Source organism: Passer domesticus, chromosome 22, assembly GCF_036417665.1.
Source record: "Passer domesticus isolate bPasDom1 chromosome 22, bPasDom1.hap1, whole genome shotgun sequence".
NCBI classification, from domain to species: Eukaryota; Metazoa; Chordata; class Aves; order Passeriformes; family Passeridae; genus Passer; species Passer domesticus.
The window spans coordinates 3,461,540-3,484,763 of NC_087495.1; the positions used below are offsets into that span (position 1 = coordinate 3,461,540).

General features: G+C 43.9%; 1 protein-coding gene across 1 annotated transcript; it reads left to right on the forward strand.

The window, feature by feature from the left end:
* The first annotated feature begins 601 nt into the window (after positions 1 to 601).
* On the forward strand, positions 602 to 5,112 carry LOC135285220 (arylacetamide deacetylase-like 4). Its single transcript, XM_064397261.1, has 4 exons — positions 602 to 1,042; positions 2,788 to 3,004; positions 3,187 to 3,250; positions 3,939 to 5,112. The coding sequence occupies exons 1-4, from the start codon at positions 881 to 883 to the stop codon at positions 4,711 to 4,713; spliced, it is 1,218 nt and encodes a 405-aa protein (XP_064253331.1). The 5' UTR covers positions 602 to 880; the 3' UTR covers positions 4,714 to 5,112.
* Positions 5,113 to 23,224: the final 18,112 nt, after the last annotated feature.

A 23,224-nucleotide genomic window follows, 5' to 3' on the forward strand; every position in this document is an offset into this window, starting at 1 on the left:
TTAACTTCTGCAGAATCTGTGCTGTGATTCTGTGCTAGAATCTGTCAATTTGTTCTTTCTCCATGGCTTGAGTTTTATGTACAGGATGAGACAATGATTTCCCTGATATGATGCTTCATTACACCCTACTGATGAAAGCAAGGAAGAGCAGCAGTGAGCACACTGAGGCTCACTGAGGATGTGAAAATCACAGAATTTCTAGGGTTGGGAATGATCTCTGGAGATCATCCAGTGCCATCCCGCACCACGGCAGGGTCACCTGGAGCAGGTGATGCAGGAACACATCCAGGTGTGCTTCAAATGTCTCCGGAGAGAGAAACTCTGTGGGCACTGTCCCAGTGCTCTGTCACCCTCAGTGCAAAGCAGTTCTTCTGCATGTTGAGGTGAAACTTGTGTTATAGTATATGCCCATTGCTCCTCCTGCTAAGGAAATCCTCAGGAAAAAAAGGGAAAAAATCCTACAGTGCTGAGAAAAACACAACACAAAAACAAATGCTGGTTTCCGTTAGATTTCCCCGCGCAAGGGCAGCCTTTCTCTGAGCACGGGCAGCCAGCCCTCTGTTCCACCTGCCGCCGGCAGAGCCCCGCGGAGCTGCGGGCCGCGGCGGCGAGCGGCCCGGGGCGCGGGGGCCGCGCCAGCGCCGGGGCGGCGGGAGGCGGCGCCGGGCCCGTGCGCTCCCCGGTACCGCGCGCAGGTCACGCCGGGCCTCCTTGAACCGAGATTACCCGGCCGGCGCCTCCGGCCGCTCGGCGCGGCTCCCCCCGGCCGCCCGCAGCATGACCCCTGCGCCGGCTTTGCGGAGCGGCCGCACTCGGCCCGTGACGGGGCCGCGGCTCTGCCGAGCGCTGCCGGGGGAGCCCCGGGGGCCGCGGCCGGGCCATGGCGCTGCTGCCCGCGCTGCTGCTGCTGCTCCTGCCCCTGGCGGCGCTGGCGGCGGCCGCGGTGCTGCTCGGCCTGCCCGGCTACGACATCCCGCCCGGGGTGAACCAGCCGGCCAAGCTGCGCCTGGTGCTCACCGTGCTGCTCGGCACCGCCGCGCTGGTGAGTGGCGGTGCGGGGGGCGAGGGGGCGTTCGGGGCGACCCGCGGGCTGGGGGCGGCAGTGGTTGCACAAACACGGGCAGCCGGGGGCAGGATCTGCGTGTCCCCGCTGTCCCCACGGGATGCTGGCGGTGCCGCATCGTGGGGAGGGGATGCGGGGAGCATCCCCTATCGGGTTCTGCCCCGGGGTATCCCGGACACTGCAAGGGCACCCGAGATCCGGACACCGCCCCCGATCCCCCCCGGGCGAGGATGCTGTCCCGGGCACCGCCGGGCCAAGCACTGCCCCGATACCCCCCGAGCAAGGATGCTGCCCCGATACCCCCCGGGTGAGGATGTTGCCCCGATACCCCCGGGCGAGGATGCTGTCCCGGGCACCGCTGGTGGAGGATGCTGTCCCGATATTCCCCAGGCGAGGATTGTGTCCCGGGCACCGCCGGACCAAACACTGCCCCGATATCCCCGGTGGAGGATGCTGTCCCGGTTACCACCCGGTGGAGGATGCTGCCCCGGGCACCGCCGGCCGAAACACTGCCCCGATATTCCCCGAGCAAGGATGCTGCCCCGATACCCCCGGGTGAGGATGCTGCCCCGATGCCCCCGGTGGAGGATGCTGCCGCGGGGAGCACAGCCCATGTCGTGGGCAAACTCCTTTCCCGGTTCAGGGACGTGCCCGGGGCGCGTTAGCGGAGATTGCGAGCGGCTGATGGCAGCCTGGAATTGGGGGCTGCGCTGGTGTTTTGCGTGACAACTTCCCGCACCTTCAGGCGAAATCACCTTGCACAAAAGAAGCTGCAGCTCTTCAGCTGCTCCTGCCACGGCTGACATTTATGGCACACAATCCGTTTAGGGCTGCTTTACTTAATCCCTGGACTCTCTTTGGCCGCGTTGCATAAACGGCATTAGAGCCCCCCATGGCTCTGCATCTCCTACTTGCTGTCTTTGAATTTCTTAAAATCTTCAGTTTTGTCATTTCTTTAGCCACAAACATCACCCCTGCTATCACAGAGACTTGGTTTTCCTCCACACAGATTCTTAAACCATTTACATCCTCTTTAAATTAAATTTACTGACAAAGCTGCCCAGCAATCCTGAGCCCCACTAGCAGGTGACAAGACAGACTCACTGGGCATTAAAAACAGGGATCTTGTTCAGCCACTGAATGGTAACTGTTTGATTCCCAGCTTCTTGTTTGTTATTACATTAGATTTATATTCTAGCTTGCAAGAGCAGTGGGAAAGGAAGGAACTTCATTTTGCTCAGTAGCTCTGTTGTGCGAATAAAAAACAGTAACTAATTTGCACAACACAGCTTGGCACTTTAGATTTGCAAATTCACTGAGTTTTATGGTCTAATTCATGAATATTAGTTTCAGCAATGAAGAACTGTTTCTACGTATGGTATTCCGTTGTTGTTATCAAGTATAAATGAAACAAGAATAACCACAAATGTGTGCAGGACAATGCTAATGATTAAAATATGTACTCCAAGACAACCACTTTGGCTGATCTTTATAAAATTTCTGATGAGCTGTTACAATGACATTGGATTGGAGTAGTGCAAATAAATTTTTCTACAGACTGCAGGATGTGAGAACTTGGGAAAATTGTTTCATTTCCAAATCAGAGTTCTATGTTTCTTTAAAATTTCCTCCAAATAAGTTTGATGTAAGTGCAATGCAGAGTTTTTATACCCTGTCTAACTCCAGACTTTTAAAGATGCCTTAATGTCTTTTGCCTTTAACAGGGAAGGATTTTGGAGAAGACTGGGCTTTGCAGCCAAATCACTTTTGGCCGATACGTGCGACAGGGGCGGAAACTAGGGTTGGATCCAAAGCTCTTTATCCAGGATCTGCAGTTTAATGAAGTACCTGTGAGGGTTTATCAGCCCAAAGCTACCTCGGATGGGCCAAGGAGAGGCATCCTCTTCTTCCATGGAGGAGGCTGGGTATTCGGAAGCCTTGGTAAGATACTTCCTGGAGGAACTGTGTGGTGTAGAAAGAATATTCTCATCTTTTTAGAAGATTGAAATAAGATGTGGTTTCAGCATGCCTGAAGTCTGAAGCTTGTTTGAAGCAGACTTTTCTTAGTCTGTCTCAAAGCTGAGGGCAAAAGTGAAGCACTAACAGCAATATTTCTTTTGCAGATACCTATGAAAAGGTGTGTCGCTACCTCTCCAGGGAGAGTGACTCAGTAGTTGTGTCTGTGCAGTAAGTGAACACTACCCAGTTCTGTAGTTGGGAGATTATTGTTGCTGTGGGACCACAGCACAGCTGTGCTGGTGTTGGAGATGTTCTTTTTTGGCGCAGGAATCTCTATGGGATTCAGTCAAGTTCATAAAGAGAAAAGTAGTGATAATGAAGATTTCGCAGCCCTTAACTGTTCATGCCCAGAGATACTCCGAAAAGATACAAATGGAAATATTTGGCACACTAAGTAAGTCTATAAAAGCCAATTAAAAACTTAGGTGAAAAAAGTCTTCCTTGTGCTGAAGTGCTGAACATATGGACGTGCAATAAGATGCTCCAAGCAATTGGGAACTATGGGAAAAGAGAATAATCACACTGAAATCCTCTCATTATACACATAGGAAGCAGAGGCACAAAATTATTAAATAATTTTGTCAGAAGTACAGAGGGAGTTTTCACCATCACTAAGAACTGTTCAATACCTTGTTCAGATCATTAATCAGAGACAATCCTACTTCAGTGTGTCCTTGTGACTGAACTCACCATTTACAGTTTATCTGCAATCCCAAATGGAGGAGCAGCTGTTTGGAGGCACTGATGATCCTAACCTAGAGCCAAGCTACCCCAAAGAGATAGGGCTGAAGAACAGCATATGAGGCCAATTCCTGGTTACTACTACTGACTTTTCCTTCTTGTCTCCGTGCCCCAGGTACCGTTTAGCCCCCGAGCACAAATACCCCGCTGCCTACGAAGACTGCCTGAGCGCCACCCTGCACTTCCTGCAGCACCTGCAGCACTACGGCGTGGATCCTGCCCGCGTCACCGTCTGCGGGGACAGTGCTGGGGGCAACCTGGCAGCTGCTGTCAGCCAGACCCTGGCAGGCAGCTCAGAGCTCCCCAGACTGCGCGCTCAGATCCTCATCTACCCCGGCCTGCAGGCACTGGACTTCAATTTGCCATCCTACCAACAAAACCGGGGAGTCCCGCTGCTCTTCCGGGAACGTGCTGCTTTCTTTGCTTTGCTGTACCTCAATGGGGATGCACTGCACATGCAAGAGGTCTTGGAGGGCTCTCATATTCCTCCAGACATGAGGCTGAAGTATAGGAAGTGGGTGAGTCCAGACAACATCCCTGAGGAATTTAAGGTCAGAGGTGTGAAGCCACTTAGGCCCACTGATTTTATAGCTGAAGTTTACGAGACAGTGAAGAGATTCTGTGAACCCAACCTGTGCCCACTGTTGGCTGAAGACTCTGTTGTTCACCAGCTGCCAGAATCTTTCATCCTGACCTGTGAGTACGACGTGCTGAGGGATGATGGCTTGCTGTACAAGAAGAGGCTGGAGGACAATGGGGTTCGAGTGACCTGGTACCACCTTGAGGATGGATTCCATGGAATCATAAGCCTATATGATTATTGTGGCTTCTCATTTCCATCTGGGAAAAGGGGATTGGACAGGGTTGTTAACTTCTTAAAAAGCTTATAGTACACATATTAGATTCCATGAGTCTGTTCATGCCTCAACCTAGGAAAATATCTTTTTAGGATATTTAATATCAGGTTATGGGTAGTGAATCAGGGGCAGCCATTAACAATGATAAACAAGGCTCATCAGAACCTCATTCCAGCTGTTAGTTGGAACATGGAATATGCAAACCTTATACAAGCTTGTACCATGCTGCAAGCCCTTATCTTTAGCTCTGCTAGTAAAGAACAGTTCTTTGAATGGGCATCCTGGTTTGTTCCAGTTGTTTAAAAAAAAATCTGTGTGAAGAGAAGCTGTGTGTTAGGAGGTGTGTGTGGTGTGAGAATAAAACCCAGCTGACTTTAGTGGGTTATGAGCCAGTGACAATAAAATAATAAATATTATGACAATAAGGAAATATGATGCTGTGTCAAGCGTGGTCTCTGTCACTGTGGGCACAACGAACAAATGGTTCCATGGCCAACATCACCCATTTCTCAGCACACAGGCAGGACTGGAGCCCCTTTCTGCCCCAGTTTTAGCACTGGGCTACTGGGCAATGTTTCACCCACATAACTTGAAGGACAGTTCCATCCACCAGGGACAGGAGTGCTGGTGGCACAAACAAACACGATTGCAGCACAAAAAGATGGGCAGGATTGGTGGAAAATTGGGCCCCAATACTCTACTATAGCTCTTGTTGGGAACTGACTGGAGAAGAGGACAAAGGAAAGATCAGGAGAGAAAGAAGGGAAAGGTCAGGAAGGTGAGGGCAGGAACAGAGCAGGTCAGAACCTGAGCTGTGGGGGTAGTACAGGGCTGTAGGTGTCAGCTGGAGTCCAGCCTCAGCTCACAAGGGTAATAAGAGGGAGAAGGACAAGCATCTTTCTTGGCCTGTATTAATTCATTCTGTTTATGACCTGCCTTTCCTCTCCTTAAGCCAGGGCAGAAGCAATGCCTGAGCACAGGTTGCATTGATAGAATATTAGCCAACTGATATAATATTGGCCAATTAAAAATGGCACTTAGGGCAGTCACTTGAGGCTGCTGTACCACTTAAACACAACTATACATCAATATAGACAATATTATTTACCAACATCATGCAAGAGAGACTTCACTAATCCTTCCAGAATTTAATACTTATTAATACTTGGAGGATCTTTAATATCTGGATATTGCTCTCATTTGCTTGTAGAAACATGAGCATCTTTTCTGGCAGAGCTGCTCCATAGATTTCATGCCTTGCTTAAGAGGCTCAGCAAAATTTTGTCATTAGACTTTTAACTTTGTCAAAACATGCCAGTTAGGTTCAATATTAGAGCTGTTCAAGCAGATCCTCCTGACTCTGCTAAAATTGCTTCCTTTAGATTTTTTTCCTGGAACCAAATGCCAGACTGTGTTGCAGTCTGCGGCAGCAGAAATAGAACAAAGAGAGAGGGGTAAATGGTTCATTCATCCTTTTCAGATCCTAGTTCCCATGGCAGGTGAAGATATCTAACCAAATTAACCACAGCATAGATAATTTTTCAAGTGCAATAGAGTATCTTTTATTTACTCTACGGAACCAATCCAAAATTTTACAGTGGCTGATTTTACCAGCAAAGAACATAGACTTCCTTTCCAAAAAAGCATTTGTGTAGATGAAGAAAGGAGCACTGGGACAGAGCTGTTGTGATTACTGGGCTGCCTCAGCAATTCTGAGTGTTGTGTATATCTCACATACATAAACTCAGCAGATCTCATACAGAACAGCCTCCTCTGCTTGCCAGCTCACAGACCAAACACTAAGGAGAACCACGATGGGGAAATTTGAGGTAAGGAACAGAAAATTCCAGTGTGGGGCTGTGGTGCTTGTACATTCCAGGCAGTGATGATCTGTGACTAATACTTAAATCCTATTTTATATATCCTTAAACAACTGTATGTGTAAAGGAAGGCACTGTAGCTCTGTGGCCATTCAAAGGTTGGATTCCAGTGGGAATCCCTCCTGAGGCATGCAACCAACACACACTGCTTGGGATTCCCTGGATGTTTCCCAGTCTGTGCCTTGGGGGTGACCAGGGCACACGAAGAAAACCAGTGTGTTACTCCCACCTGGGACTGGGTATTGAGTCTTCAGGGCATTCTCTGGGTTCTAAGAGGAGCTTGCTGGTAAAATAGGATTATTTTAATCAGCACACCTCCAGTTCATATAAACAAACTGCACTTAAATAAGGCCCAGAACTTTCACAATTCTTTTCCCACAAGCATCATCTGCTAGAATGTCCCTTCCAACAAGGTACCTCTCCACCCCCAAGTATTGCTATAATTCTCTTTAGACAGGCAGCTGGAAGGTTGGATATGCAATGCTGCTGCACAAAACCCTTAAGCAGCACAAAGCAATCAGCTTTTCATTTTCAGCCTTCTTAAATGTGTCTGCAAATCCATGATGCAAGTGTTGAAATCAGACTGATCAGATCTCATGACATACAGATGCAGTTGCTTAAGTTCAGTGGGAATTCGCTTGAAATGCAAATGCCTCTCTTTTCAGGGATTAAATTATAAGTAACACAAAGACTGACAAAGGTTTGTGATATCAGTGGCAAAAATGCAGACTGACTCAAAACCACACTGAGCCATCTGCATGCTGTGCACAACAGCATCATGTGCATCTCATTTTGGGGCCTGCCACTGCAACACTTTTCATCCATCACAAGGAAGCAAGAAGCCAAAATTTAGTGTCAGAGTGTGCTGAGAACTGCAGTGGACACAGCTACAACCTGCGCTGCCTGCCCTCTGCAGCTGGCGTGCAAATTGGCCTGGATTCCTCAGAAATCAGATTTCCCCATTCTTGGTAGTTCTTGGCATTGTTAAATCAATGGAATTAAACATGGTGCACTGGTCAATATATGGATTTAGAGATAGGAACCTCCTTCTGTTTAAACCCTGGAAATGGATCTTGTGGTGACTTTTGGCTACTTTCTTACCCAGTCAGTACCTTATGTTTTGGATTAATAAAGTGCCAGTGTTATTCATACAACAATCTTTATTCACCACAGGAAGCAGTGAAGGAGAATGTCAATGAACAGATTTCTCTCCCCTACCCAGTATCATCTGAAAACAAGGAAAACTGTGGGATACAACTAGCAGGAGAATTCATGGAGTTGTTATTATCTTTCTGAATTTTTAAGTAAAAGGTTACCTGTGCTAACTTTTCAAATATCTACCAGAGAGGCTCTGAAGAATCAGTACTCCTGACTGATAACATGACTCATCTGTCAGTATCTTACAGTGATTTCCTCTTCCAGCCAGAGGGTGGACACACATGTCCTGAGAACAAAAAGATCCATTTTGTCCTTAATCTGCTGTCAAAATAGTACAAACATTCCCTATGACAACTGTGGAGTAAAAAAACCCAGACCAAACATTTAATTATCTATTTTCTAACATTTAATCTTGTCTCAGAATAACCCACTCTCTATGGCCATCTTGAAGACCTGATGAAAAACAGCACTAGAAGGAAGTTGAGTGCTGTCCAGTGTCTGCCCCATTTCCTGTGAAAGCCCAACAATTTCTGCTTTTGCCACTTGTCAGCTGACACAACCAACCAAAACTCATGACCTCCCAACAAGGGATGTCTTCCTCAAAATGTTGGTAGAATCCTGGACTTCGAAGAGGAGCAGAATATCTGCAAATCATTGGGCAACTGGTGAGAGCCAGAGAAGCTGGGGATGCCCCTGTGTAAACTGCTTAGGGTGATCTTAAGCACTGCTTAATATAGCTTGTGCTCCATGCAGGAGTGAGAATTAGGTTAGACTGGCACACGGCTTTAGACCAGTTAGAACAAGCTGCTGGGTTACATCCTGACCTGCAGGTGGCTATTTCAGAAGATATTAAATCACTGAAAACAATTTTTTCATCTCTTGGCTTTTAGTAAATATATAGTTGCAGTATAAAAAACAACCTAGCCAAAACACAAAACAAGTGGGATGGAACTTGAAAGGACATAAACCCCTTAATTGCTTTGCCCTCTGTTTTGTTTATTTTTATTTTTACATAGCTTGCTATGTGTTTCTTTGAAGAAAGAGGCGAAAAGAACCTTGTGTTATTCCATGGTATGTCTGGAACATCTAAGAATAAAGCAAATGTAGGAAAGAGCTGCATGTCCAAGGACAAGGTGAAGCAAGGTTCCTCCCCATGCAGGAAGCAGGCAGACCTTGATTACCCTTGGCTTTACATAGGGAAAGCACTTAATGGCAGATAAGCTGCAAAGCAAACTGCATTAGCTGACCTTGCATTACCAGATTGCAGAGCTGGAGGAAATAGCTCTGGGAGGCCTTTCCACTGCTGGATAGGCCACCCTGAAATTCTGCTCCTGTGTAGGAAATGCTGGTAACAACTCCAAATTCTTATTGCTCCAATATGCAACTTCTGCATTTAAATCCCATTTGGCCCAGAGCAGAGATCTGCAAAGCTCAGCTGCTGCTCTTGGTCAGCAATAAACCTGCAGCAAGTTAAAGGCTTACATTCAATATATCTGGAATTAATTCAATGCAATTCATTTTTGCTCAAGATTAGCAATATTATAATTATTTTTTAGGAGGAGATAAAGCACACACCATAGTCTTGGCATGGACAAGCCCCTGGCCGTGGCCTGGATGGAGTTCTTTTTTGAGTCGCTGTGATTTAGATTTGTGTTTTCAAGGTTGAGTTTCCAAGTGAAGGACATTGACAACTCAGACATGCAGAGCAACAGTGGCACCTATTGGCTCTGGGAGACCCCCAAAATCAGCTGAGGACAGCCCCTCAGCTGAGTGCAGGAACCAGAAAGCAGAGTCCTTGATGAAATCTTTCAGAGATGCAAGAACCCAGGTAATTGGATAAGCATTATATGGGGATTTTTTAGGCTTCAAAGCCCCAGGGACATCAAAGGCAATTAGAAAAAAATTGAAAGGAAAATAGGTGAAAGTCACTGAATCACAGTTAGCTATTAGTGCTGTGCTATTAAACACATTCTCTTGAAAAAAATATCTCTAAGATAATCCATAAAGAATGAATTACAATGGAATGAAAATTGGTGGGTACAGAAATTCTTGTATCCACAAGGAAGTCCTCCATATTTATTTTATTGCCAATATAGCTATTAAAAGTGTATTTTTCTGCTTGTTCCCACCTGCTGGTATTTTTTGTGACAGTACCAATCAGGCCTGATTTTTATAGCACAACAGAGCCCAGATAATATCTAGAATACAGCTTAGAAAAATATGCAAAGGTAGCCTTAATTCCACACAACTCTAATCAGTTTGCTTTAAAATCTGCTCATCAATTATTTATAATTATTAAATATTTATAACAAATGAAACATTTATGTTTATCATCTACTGTGCTTTTAAAAGCAAAGCTCATACATGGAAAAAATTACTGCCTTGATGTACAGGGAATTACTGAGATGCACAAGAACCACCTATGAAATTTGTATGAAAGCATTAATTCCAAAATCTGAGAGCTCCACAGCCACAAGCCTGATCTGTTTTTATTGAGCCATTTAGAATTAAATATCCAACCAGAACACCCAGGAAACCCCAAGGTAACCTGGTGAAATGTGTTCTGGTGCAGAGCTTCTTAAACAGGAGCATGCCCTGCTCCACCAGACAGGTCAGAGGGGATTAGTGATACCCAGCACCAAAATATCTCCTGTGATCTCTTTAACTGATCAGCTGTTTCCACCTGCAAATTCACACCTTCCTCACAGGTGCCCAGCCAGCTCTGGTGAGCCCAGCTCCAGCTGAACTCCTGGCAGAATGAGTCCAGGCCTGAGCTCAGCCATGGTGGAACCAAACACAACCAACCCAAAACAAAACCTGAATGTATCTTTATCTCAAATTTTCCACACGACAAAATTTCAGACAGAATATCTCTAATAATTAAGGTTTCCCCCCCCCTTTTTTTTTCCCCTACAAAATATAGCTGACCTAAATTATTCCAGACAAAACCCCCCAACCCCCTTGAGCCATAGCTGAAAGCCATGCTGCAAACACATGGCTGCACCAGGAATATCTCATTTATATTTCCTTTCTGACCGTTGTGAATGGGTCACAATCCCAGGTTCTGGGCCTGCACATCTGCTTTGTGCCCATTGGCAGAGGTAATTATAGACATGATTCTTCCCAAGTTCTGCACTGCATTTGGCAGCAGTCAGTGGAGGTAGGAATGGCGAATAAAACTGAAATATTCCGACACCCATAGCTTAGAGACACCAATTCTTGCTGAGGGAAACAGTGCTCTTTAATCAGGGACAAGAATGCTGTGCTAGAGGTTCCCTAAATAATAAATACCCTTGTTGTGTCTAACACAACATTTCCCAACTCACTCTAATCTTCAGATATTTCCCAACTCACTCTAATCTTCAGAAATTACAAGGACTTTTATTCATGATGAACCCACTGAAATAGAGGTTATTTTGCCTGTGCTTGAAGCACACATAAATCTGAGAGAATTAAGATGTTCACAGCTGCCACAGAAAAGAGGTGAGAAAATGTGAAATTTCATCATTGCAAGTCTGCAATAACTCACAAATCCATTTCTTAGTAAACAAAAAATTCTGCCAAGTCATGAAAATGTACAACAGAAATTCTGGGCTCTACTGTAACATGTTAATTTTTCAGGAAGAGAAGTTATTAATAAAGAAAGTCACATGACCTTATAAAGAAAAGAGACAATTTGACACATAGAGCTGGGGATAAAAACTTCTTGAACTTGGAGACCTCTGAAATATGGATCAAGTTTGGAACTTAAATATGTTTCTCTAAGACAAGTAAATGGTCATGTTTATTCTGGCCGACTCTGATGTTGTAATTAATTTGTTAATATACAAAAACCACAGCTCCTGAGAGTCATTATAAATGCAAAGGGTGATGTTTTCAGGATGTGTCAGATTTATCCAAGCTTGTTTTGAGAAATTGTTCTTAGTCTCAGAGTCTTGTGGTCACTTGTGTCTCAAAAGCAAGAGAGCACCAGGCTCTTCAAATTTTGTGGAGCAAATAGATGTTTGGATACAGCTCTGCTATGCAAATGTTCCAGACAATCTTGACTGCAGGAGATCAGCGTTCTGTTTGAATGCCTGTGACATTAAAGAGGCAGCGTGGTGGCTGGAATTGATGCACATCTCTCAAAGCCAGCATATTTCTTGCCTGGAAGGAGACGAGTGTCAACCTGGATGAGCTGAGTAAACAAGTGTTTTGGTTTGAAAAGACAGGTGTCTGCTAAGGAAGGCAGGAGCCTCTCTTGAAATGGAAAATGCAAACCCTCTCCCTCTGAATTATTATTATGATTATAATTTTGAAGTTATATTTTTGAAATTATAATTTTGAAATAGAAATTGAAATTATAATTTTGAAATAGAACTTGAAATTATAATTTTGAAATAGAATTGAATTAGAATTTTGAAATTAAAGGGCTCTCAGGCAAAGATATGGGAATAGGAATAACAGTTCTTTACTAGGAAAAAAAAAAAAAAAAACAGCTCCAGGGCTGCTGGAGATGGGCCTGCTCTTCCTCTGGGAATGCAGGGCAGGAGAAAGCTGCTCCTCTGGGAATGCAGTGGGCAAAGGCTGCTGTGCTGTTCCAGGCTCAGATTGTATCCAGGTAGGAATGCTTGGCTCCTCCCCTGGGCGGAGCATCTCCCAGTGGGATGATGGGATTTTCTCAGCCATGCAGGGACAGCAGAGATTTCCTGGAGGGAGGATTGGCTGTGGGAGAGATAAAGTAAACTGCCCAATGAACAGAAGATAACTTCCCCACCTCTAACAGATGGCAAATAGAATACCCCCAAACCAGGACAGCAAGACAACAGATTCTTTGGACTGAGTTCCTCATTTGGGGCTGGGCTCCATCAGGAACACTGATTGTGGAAAGAACTGCAGTAGTTGGGAACTTTGGATGCCCCATGGAGTGAGGGTGGTCACAGGGGCTAAATGGCAGTGTTCTGGGGAGAAGAGACATGCTCTCTTGGCAAGAGGTTGTTCCCATGGTCAGGAGCTTCTTCCAGAGTTACAAATATTCCTTGGAAGGTGCTTAAAAAGAGCTCCCCAAGTCAGTTAACTGGTGAAACATCCTCACTGTTCTGAGTCTGTGCATTGCCTGATGGGACACAAAGGCTGCCAAGACCTGTCCTCCAAACCTCCACATCCCTCTGCACTGATTCCTTTGGGACTGGGATTCAGACCCATCCTTCTTCCACAGCAATATGGAAAAGTTTTCTCTGATTGTACTTACATGAGGCACACATTCCTCACAAAGCTTGTTGTGTATTTAAATATCTATTTTTCATATTGGTGAAAAAACATCAAATTTTCATTAGTAACTAGGCCTTCTAATAATTTTTGTATTGTTTTTTGCACTGAGCTGATGAGCTCTTCAAAGGCACAATCTTAAACCCGTGCCATTGATGCTTTTTTGTTCCCCCCACGAGGTCAAGCAGATTTCACTTGCCACACCCCTGTGAAGACAATCTCACTGCCATGTGAGGTTGAAACACTTCAGGGGGAAAATGAATTTAATAGCTTTTCAAAATAATTAATATTTAATCCTTCTGTTCCAGACAGTGTGGCTTTCCTCACTGGAATACCATCACCCATCAGCAGGAGCTGCAGCTCCCATGAGGAATTTCATCAAACAGCAAATACCTGAAGCAAGAGCTGCATCACCCAGCTCTGGACAGGGGCACAGAGGAACACATCCACTGACCCCAGTAAGTCCAAGTTAAACAGAGCAAGGCCCTGCTCATTCACCTGAACAAAGAATGGATAAACTTCCCCATAGTGACACATTCTTTGCAGAAACATCTTACTAATTTATACATCACAGTCATATTTCAAAGGAACCACTTATCTCCAAGAGCAGCTGAAAGCAACAAAATTGTACCAGCACATCCTGAGCCTGGTTTGTGCTATGAGGAGACTCTGATGGAGACATTCTCTCAGTTCTTTCCTTTTTTCTTTCTTTCTTGTGATTTAAATCTCACACAAATTCAAAAGGCTGTTTGAGGGAAATTTACTTCACAAAGGAATAAGTTTGGAATACTGAAGAAGTGCTGCAGAATGGAATTACTTTTTTTTTTTTTTAATATGTAACTGTGATGTAACTCTTAAGTTTGTTGGTGCAGAGAAGAGCTGCCCTAACAGGGTATAATGGACATGATTTTGTAGTTGCAGCCATGGGGACATTGTAGAGAAGGACCCAAGTTCTATTTAACAATGACCCATAAGGAAGTTGTTACATAAATACAAAAGTAGTTGTTTGGGAGCAATAATGTTTGTTAAGAAGGGAAAAATCTCTGGGCAGTCATTTTAGAGGGAGTTGCTCTTTTTTGTCACTTTTATTCTTTCAATTGCAAGAACCCCTGAGGACTGAATCCAAGAAACAGATCCCAGAAATGCTGCTCCCAGTTTTCAGGTGGAAGCTGGGCTCATTGAGAAGAATTTGCTGTAAAGACAAGAGAGCCCCTGGCCAGGAGAGCTCCCAAACCTCCCAGCTCTTCAATATTCCATCAGCACTTAAAAAAACACCCTGAACAAGCCAGGTGACTTCTTTAAAGTAAGAACCCAGGACTGGCTGTGTCAATATGTACTTACCTGCTCCAGTGCTGTAAATATGTAATTTAGGCTGCTGTCTCATGACACATTTTGTGTCTAATTTAAGGAACTGTGTATTTGGACAGGAGGGACTGGATGCCTGTCAGGTAAATATTACAAGCTGTAAATTTTCACAGCAGATTTGACACTAAATTTGGTTAGCACTATCTATAAAGTGATCATTGACCTGATGGGAATCCTTGTCCTTGACGGTGGCTGGCCTGAGAGGAGGTTCAGGCTCCACGAAGGAATGAGCCACAGTCTCCTTTAAGTCCCAAAGAATTCCAGAACATTCTTGATATCAGCACTTGCAGGTTCTGCTGCCATGGAAGGTGAAAACTTTGTCCTTGAACCTCACCTCAAGGTGGGGAACACTAACCAACAGGAAAGTGCTCATGGAGAAACATCTTAAGGGCCAGACACTGTCTTAGCTGCTTCAGTGCCTCAGCCTAGCAGCATGTAAGGAGAAAATCTTGGATTTTCAAAGCCAAAAGTAAAGCAATTTTGAGTGCCTACAGTGATACAGAAGCCGTGGCTTTGCACATCCTGGGGGCTGATAGCTGCCCAAGAGTCAGCTTTCTAATTTAACCTTCTCACCTGGAGACGTCTAGAGGGATGCTGGGAGCCCCCACTGGTTTGTACAGACAAACCTGCATTTTTCCTCTGTTCCCTCAAATGCTTGAGCTTTAAAAGCACCTTTGGTTACCTCAGTGCTCTCCCTGAACAGCCCAGTCTCCATTCTTTGTATTATTAGTAATTTTCCTTTAAAATGTGTACTTAGCACAACCCCAGAGTTTGTTTTTGTAAGGCAGGTGTGGAGTTCTTCATCACCTTTATCACTGCGTGCTGCAGGGACAGTTTGCATTCCTGCTGTTAACATAAATACTGAAAGCAAAGCACTTCACTGAGCCCCCCGGGTGTTTTTTCAGGCTTAAATACAACAACCCTGGTGGTAATCCAAGCTCAGTGACACCCAGCCAGGTCAGAGCAGAGCAGGGCTGGGTCCGGAGTGACCCCAGGGATGCTGTAGGGGTGGAGAGGAGCAGCAGGTGGCAGGATTGGATCTGCTTTAGTGCTGCTGGTGCCTGGACTCTGGCACTGCCCATGCCCCCTGACCATCTCTGGCCACTGAGGCTCAGCTCAGGCTCTGCAAAGGTCCCAGTGGGATGTCAGGGAAATGAGTCTGCCCCTTAAGGAGAAGGAATTTCTACATATTCCCTCAAACGCTGCCACATCTCTGCTCAGAGGATCCAGCTTTCCAATGTTTTGAAATCCCTGGGGGTGAAAGGTGCCATTGTTGCTATTTTTATTTCTATTTTGTTACAATTTTTTTTTCTATTTTTTTACTATTTTTACTTCTATTAAGAGTAAAAATGAGGTCAAAGAAGGTTCGAAAGTAAACTGGGCTTGATTTTATGCAACCAGCACAAAAGCAGGGCTTTTCTTGACAGGTTAAACCACACCATTAGCCAGTCTCAGCCATGAGCTGTCTTGATTAGATTTTGGTGGCAGATCTCTGTGTAGCTCCCCGGTGTTCCCTGGTCCAAGGCTGACAGACAAGGGAACAGGAGGACTCTCTGTCCTCATATAATCAATTTTTCTGGCTACACTCAATGCCCTCACTACGTGGAAGACAACCCAAGGATGCAGCCAGCCCAAAACCTGCTAGGTTTTAACATCAGCTGTTTAATTGTCACACAAATCCCTGTGATTTACACACTTCTACCTTCCACTCTCCATGATGTATTTTTTTTACTGTTTTTGCTTTATCCAAGCAATGCTGCCCTCAGTTCTCATGTGGGAGGTGGCCCTTTGGCAGTGGATAAATCCCAGGGAGGGGATGTGCCTGCAGCCAGCAGGAGAAACAGCACAGGCGTTGTCACTCTTATTTCCATATTTTAAACACTTGACTAAACTTTCTGCCTGTGCACAGAGCAAAGTGCTGTGGTTGATCATTCAGACAGCTCTGTCAGCCTGTGTTTCCATGAGCAGAGTCAGGCTGGGCTCTTGAGCTCTACCTGTTCCCTGATTAATGAGCCTTTGCTCTGGCTGGGCATTTCACAGAAAAGGTTTATTTTCTATTTATAGGCACTATTTGCAATGCCACCTCTGTGGCATTGAAATTCCTAATCAGCAAACTGCTACAGGGAAAAATATGTTCCAGTTAATATTAAATGAGCAATGTGGGTTTTTGGGTTTAGTTTCTTTTTTTTTTTTTCTTTTTCTTTTACTTTTTTTTTGTGGGGGGTTTGTTTTTTTTAAGAATTAATCAATCACGAAGAAAATAAAAATAACATCTCCCAGTGAACCAGTGACAGATCCAAGGTATTAAAAGTTTAAATCTGAACACAAAGCAGTCTCAATCCCCCAAATATCAACCCTGTTAATGGGAAAATGTCAAAAATGCCTCTGAGGTTTCAGATGGCCTTTAAAAAGCAGAACACTGGCACCAAAAACCTGAAATAATGGACCAGCTTATTAGCAAGCTGGGATAAATTTCGTGGTTTTTTAAGGTGAATGTAACTTTGGCTTATGGTGCTGCTTTGACAGTCTCAGAAATCACAGGCATCTGCTTCTGCCTCGAGCTAAGACAGCAGGCGCAGAGGCAGAGAGAATTTATGCAGAGTGCTCTAATTTTATTCAGATTTGTTAGAATAAAAAAGTGTACTTAGCTTCAGATGGTGAGAAATAGCAGCTTTTAAATCATGGGTTTTACAGAGATTACTGCTGTGGAATCTAGAGGGTAGAATTTGCTGGCTTCATCGTTAAAATAACATTTTTCTTTCCTTAAAACACATTGAGTCATAGCAAGCTTCCAGGCCTATTTTAAGGAGACCCACGGTTGATAATTATTGGCTTTTTTTAGAATTCTGCAGAAATTATGTCTTTATTTTCCCATATCCCTTGGAATTCCTGTGTCAGGAGTACAGCAGATGGCCTATATAAGATAAATATTGACATGCAGATTTACTGTAGGATCAGCCAGGGTATGACTAAGCTGAAATACCTGAGCAAAGATTTCCTCTGAAACCAGCATTTGTCATTGTCTTCATACTCTGCTGGAAATGGCATCATAAAATATATAACACAGCAGGGTTATTTCCAGGGGAAAATCAGGAATTCTACATCATGAGATGAATTGCATAGAATATGGTTCAAAGTCAATTGGAAACAGTGGAAATCTTTCAACTGGCTGTAAAACTTATGGTCAGGCTGTTACCACACTGTTCCTAGAACTGGAACTCCTGCAGATAAAAATAATTCTATTTTTAGACCATGATGATTCCCAAGAAGTCTTTTCTTCTATTCACTTCTCCACTTGTGCTTCAAAATTCTGGGGAGCAAACTCCCCTATCACCCCCCTTTTTCTGTGTAGATTAAATCCCTCTCTGCCCAATCCTCCTATTCCCATCTCAAAACCAAGACCTGTCAGCAGCAGATTTTGGATTTTGGTGGCAGATCTCTGTGCAGCACCACCCAGTGTTTTTCCTTTGGTTTCAGAGGAAGAAGCCCTTGGTTGAAAGCTGGATGCTCCCTGTGCCTTCTTCTCCCCCTTCCTGTAAATCATCACAAGATGTTCTACCCAAAGTTACCAGCTGTGTTTGTGTCTCCAAAGGGGGTGGCTCTCCAGGCAGGTCAGTGATGTGAGCTCAGCATTAGGAACACAGTGACTTTTGGGGAGTTTTCTACAAAAAAACCAACCAACCAAACAACAACAACAACAACAACAACAACAACAACAACAAAAACCCAACAAAAATAAAAGAAAAAAACACTCAAAAACACCCCCAAAAACAACCAAAAAAAACCCCCAAACCCAAAAAAAAACCCCAAAAAACAAAAAAACCAAATCAAACCCTGCAAGTCTCCACTTCCTAAACCAAGGGATCAATTCCCTGCTACAGAGCACGGTGCCCAACGCTTTTGGTGGGTTTTGCAGCACGAGCCACAGACCCAGCAGCTGCAATCTGAGGGTTCCTGTGCCTCCAGGCTGGCTCACAGATCCCACAGAGCGCGGGCTCTGTAATAGGCACAGTGCCCTCCTTGCCAGCTCCCACCCAGCAGAGCAGCATTTCCCACTTCAGCATCGGCTCCTCGCCCTCCAAAACTCACAGGTGACACCCTCACCCCAGGGAAGTAAGAGTCACATCTACCCAAATCTGCTAGAGATGCAAAAAAGATCCCCAAATTGTGATTTCTTCCCCTTTCACAGGTAGGGAAAGGCAGTAACTATACATTTAGGGTACACACCTATCTCTCCATTTAGGGTTACATCAAAGCTTTTGCCATCAGGACTTGGATTTCAGACACAATCACCTTTGGGCCTTGTAGCAAAGTGCAAAATCCATGTTTGCAAAGGTTATTTGAACACTTGTGCCACCTGGGAAACCAATTCCAGAAACACATGCTTTGAAAAAATAACCTTTATAGAAAGACAGCTGTGGATGCTCCACATCCACCCCCAGACATTTGGTCAGGCAGCTTAAACCCTGCCAGGCTCCAGCCACCTACTTGTGGCAGCTGTTTTCATCATCACCCAAATATATTCATATCACAGGGGAGGCAGAATACAGAAAACCACGCAGGTTTCCACTTAATAACCAAAGAAATCAGCTCCCTCACTCATCTGGGAGAAGTACCCAGGGGAGACTGGAACAGTCACGTTCCAGCAGCAGATGAGATTGTGTTGTGTGTGTATCCCAAAATAAAGATCATGTGAATGCTCTACCTGGCCAAGAAAATGGAGATAATTAGGGAAGGGATTTTTTTTTTAAATATTGATCTATTGATTAATGTGTTCTGCCCTAGCTTAAAAATGTGCTAAGATGAGGAAGTTGCAGGTGTTTGGGGGCTTTTTTACTTTTGTTTTTCAAAAACCTCACACAAACCAAAGGGCTTCTGCCTGAGCTTCAGGATTTTGTACCCACACTTATAGCAAGCAGATGTTTTTAACCAATATTGAAGTTGTTCCTCAATTAGGGAGGAAGAAGGGAGGAGGAGAAAGAGGGAAATCTGCATGTGCCTCACACCTAATTTTACCTGCCAGGGCAACAGTGTTTGCCTGAGCAGAGGCAGCTGCTGGTATTATAATTAATAAAACCAAGAAAACCAATTAGAGCTTTACCTGTGTTATTATAACCAATAATTCTATTATCAAAGTCTAGAAAAACAAAGTAATAATCATATTTATTTAGTAGATAATGGAATAAGTCTTATTTCACTGTGAAAATACCTTGCTGTCCACAGGTGTGATAAAATTCCACCTGCTGTAAACTGAGGCCCTTTGTGCTGCTCTTTTTGATTTTCCTGCTTGAGTCACCCTACCAGTAAGTTAAAGAGGAAGGTATTTGGGGCAGGGACAGTTTATCTCCCTGCTGTAACACCCCCTTGGATGCTGGTGATAATTCAGCAGGTGGGCCAGTGGTATTTTGTGTTTTGCAGATAAGCTTCTTTTATTGGCAAATTCCACGCTTTCTGAGCCCAGACTGCCTATTCTCCTCCCACTTCTGCTTTTGTCTTGATTTTTTGTTTGAATCTTGTTGTCTTTTTAATCTGGGCACTGTACAGAGATTCTGACCTTTGGCTGGAATGGGGAGGCAGAGCACCTGGAACCTGCTGAAGGGAGAAATGCTGGAGGGGAAGGACAACCTCAGGTTCATGATCCCTTTGGATGAACCTCTAGCAAAGACATTTCACTGAGTCATCCATCAATGAGGAAAAAAACAACCTAAGAATTCCTGCTGATCATTTTTTCCCTTTCATTTTAGAGAAATATAATGCCTGGTTGGATATAGTCAGCCAAATGTTTTCTGAATTGGGAATCTCCCAACTTTTTTTGTTTGTTTGTTTAATTTAAAGAGCTCTTGGTATTCTTTTCCAGTAAGTCAGCATTACTGCAGTAAACACTGAGCCCTTCATAACCTTGCTGAGTGTGATCCCCTCTGAAAGTCACTCTGCAATCAAATGTACTGGGATTTCATAATAGTAATTTGCCACACTGTCAGAAATAGGCTTATCCTGCTGCTGTCAGGGGTGTCATGTGAACCTCGCCGTGCCTGTGCCCTTCAGATGAGCCAGTGCTGAGCCAGTGCTGCAGCCACCCAGGGGCTCAGGGAGAGGGAAAAAAGGAAAAGCAAGAGAAAATTAACTCCTTAAAGTCCAGTACAGCCTCTGGCTGAAGAGGGGAGCAGAGAGCTCCTGCCTGTGCTCTGGGAACCTCCTTGAACATCAGTAATCTTGGCTGGGTAGAGGAGTTGTATTTTTTTTTTCCAGTTTGCCTGAGATCTCTGAAAATCTGCTCCTGTTGTCTCTAGTTCTACAGAATGTGGCAGATTTGCAACACCACAAGACACACATTTTTTCCCAGTGCCCACAGGCTGTTAGCAGATCTTGACTGACTATTCAGATTTTAAAAATATATTTCCATTGTTTTTTTTGCCATTTCACAGAGGTTTTTGTAAGTAGTTTCTTAAGCTTTTCCTCTTGAAAGTGTTAGAGATTTGGAATTCCCAAACAGAGCTTTATTTATTGAAACAATAGGTAACATTCTTCGAAAGGGGTTCTCACCTGTACTCACACAGCTGGAACTGTGCTCTTCTCAAAAAGTCACACACTCAGCAAACCTTTCAGTCTTTTCTGTGGTTGTCCCAGTGAATTAGTGAAAAAAAATCTTGTAGCTTAGATTGACCAAAGCAACTTGTATGATAGAAACATGAGAGAATTTTTGCAATGAATGTGTCCCTTACTGATGGGATTGATCTTAAAGATTGTTCAGAAGCCAATTTTTATTGATTAAAAAGAGAAAAAATATTAGTCTGGTCATTCCATAAATTCTAGCAATAAACATAAACTACCAGCTTAAAACTGCAGGATTGCTCAGACTCTGGATTAGATGTAGGGGGCCTGAAGAGGATCTAAATTGTGGATAAAGCTTTAATCCTCATAGTAGTTCAAGATATTTCTGCAGAGCATGGGGAGGGAAAGGAAGAGGAGAAGGACTCACTAAACCAACACAATCCAAAGCCATTTTATTGGAAATGGTCTGATGTCTCTGGTTGTGTTTTTAAACACTTTTCTCCACAGGAATTCATATTGTACATGAGATCTGCCTTCAGACCAAGAGGTAATGTTAAACTTAAGATTTAGGATCTTTAAACAAACCAGAGGTATTTGGGTGCCTCCAGTTTTTAGCATTTTCCAGGGAGCAGGTGCTCAGCACGTTCAGGTCCTGCTCCTCAGGGTGTCTGCAGCTGCACACTCAGAATGTGTCATTACTTTGGAAAGTGTTTGCTCAAGTCTTTTGGTTGTTTTAAAAATTGATTTTTTAAATTGTCTGAGGCACTGATGCCTGTGACTGAATCAGCAATTTAAAATGATCAAATTAATGTCATGGTGCTGACACTCAGAGGGGATGTCTCTTCCAGCAATGAGTAACACTTTTTGTTTCGTTTCAACCTCTCCAGGCTTTTATCTGGAAAGTTCTAATTTCCTAAGTGACTCTGAAAAAGAGACAATAAAGATCATGTCAGCTAATGATTACATCTCCTGGAATAGCTGCATAGCACATCAAGGTGTTTACAGACCTTATTATTTATTATTATTACCTTATTTATTTATTATTATTACATTACTTATTTATTTTTTACCTTATTATTTATTATTATTGCCTTATTTATTTATTATTACATTATTTATTATTTATTATTATTACCCTATTTATTTACAGACTGAAAATTCATCACAGTTTGGTCCCTGGAAGTCCCAAGCTGCTCCCTGTTGTTTTGGAAAGAGCACAGGTGTGGTTTGGGGTTCTCAGATGGCACGGAGAAGAAACCATCCCATTGCCCTGGCAGTGTCCAGGGCCAGGCTGGATGGGGCTTGGAGCAGCCTGGGAGAGTGAAAACTGTCCCTGCCATGGCAGGGGTGGGATGAGATGAGCTTTTAGGGCCCTACCAGCCCAAATCATTCCATAATTCTGTGATAAGAACCTCCTAAAACTGCAGTTGCAGTCACTTCCCAGAGCAAAACTGCATGTCAGAAACTGTTCCTTCGCTACTGCAGAAATGGACAGTAATTACAGGTAATTACAGGTAACTTTGGGGGGTTGGGGGTGGGATTGTGCCTGCAAAACACACAGAGTTTCAAATTTGCTTAAAAATATTAAGGAAGATTTGAATACTGTAGCATATATTGGGCAATCTGTTGAAATATATTTAATTTTTTGTTTCCATTTCTGTTGGCTGTTAAATATATGCAGTTATATTTTACCATTAACATAAATGCTGAAGGACATAAGGATTTGTTAGTAAAATTTAGTATTTTCATTACTATTTTTGGAAGTGTTGGAGGGCACAGGGGGGTAGAGAAATAACATGTAGAATAATAGCTGGTCATATTCCACGGACAATCAGCCTGAAATGTAACGCCAGGGCCCTGGACAGAAATTATTCATACCCAGCTCCCACGCAGGTGTATCATTACTGCCTCTCTCAGAGCCAGGAAATCTGCTCTGGTCCACTTTGGTTGTTATAGAAATGCCTTCAACTGCATTGCCCAGTTCTTCTGCTCCTGGGGTTAAATTTATTCAAAAGCCTGTGGCCAGGAGAGAGGGCTGGGCCTGTGTCAGCAAGTCTTTAGAAATGCATTAACAAGTTGCTCCACATGTATAATTAATAGGGACGAAGGAACCCTAGACTGTCACAAAGTCTGTTCTCCATCCCAGCACATCTCTTTTGCCTCTTGATACTTTCTTTCCTTTTTTAATGTTATTTCTCGAACATTGGAATAATTCACTGTTTATCACTCTTGGAGCATCATATAAGCTACACAAGCATTAATAACCTAATAAAGCTATTTTGCTTCTTGGTTCATCTTTTATACAATGAGCTCCAAGTGTTACAACAGAGCTTAATTAAAAA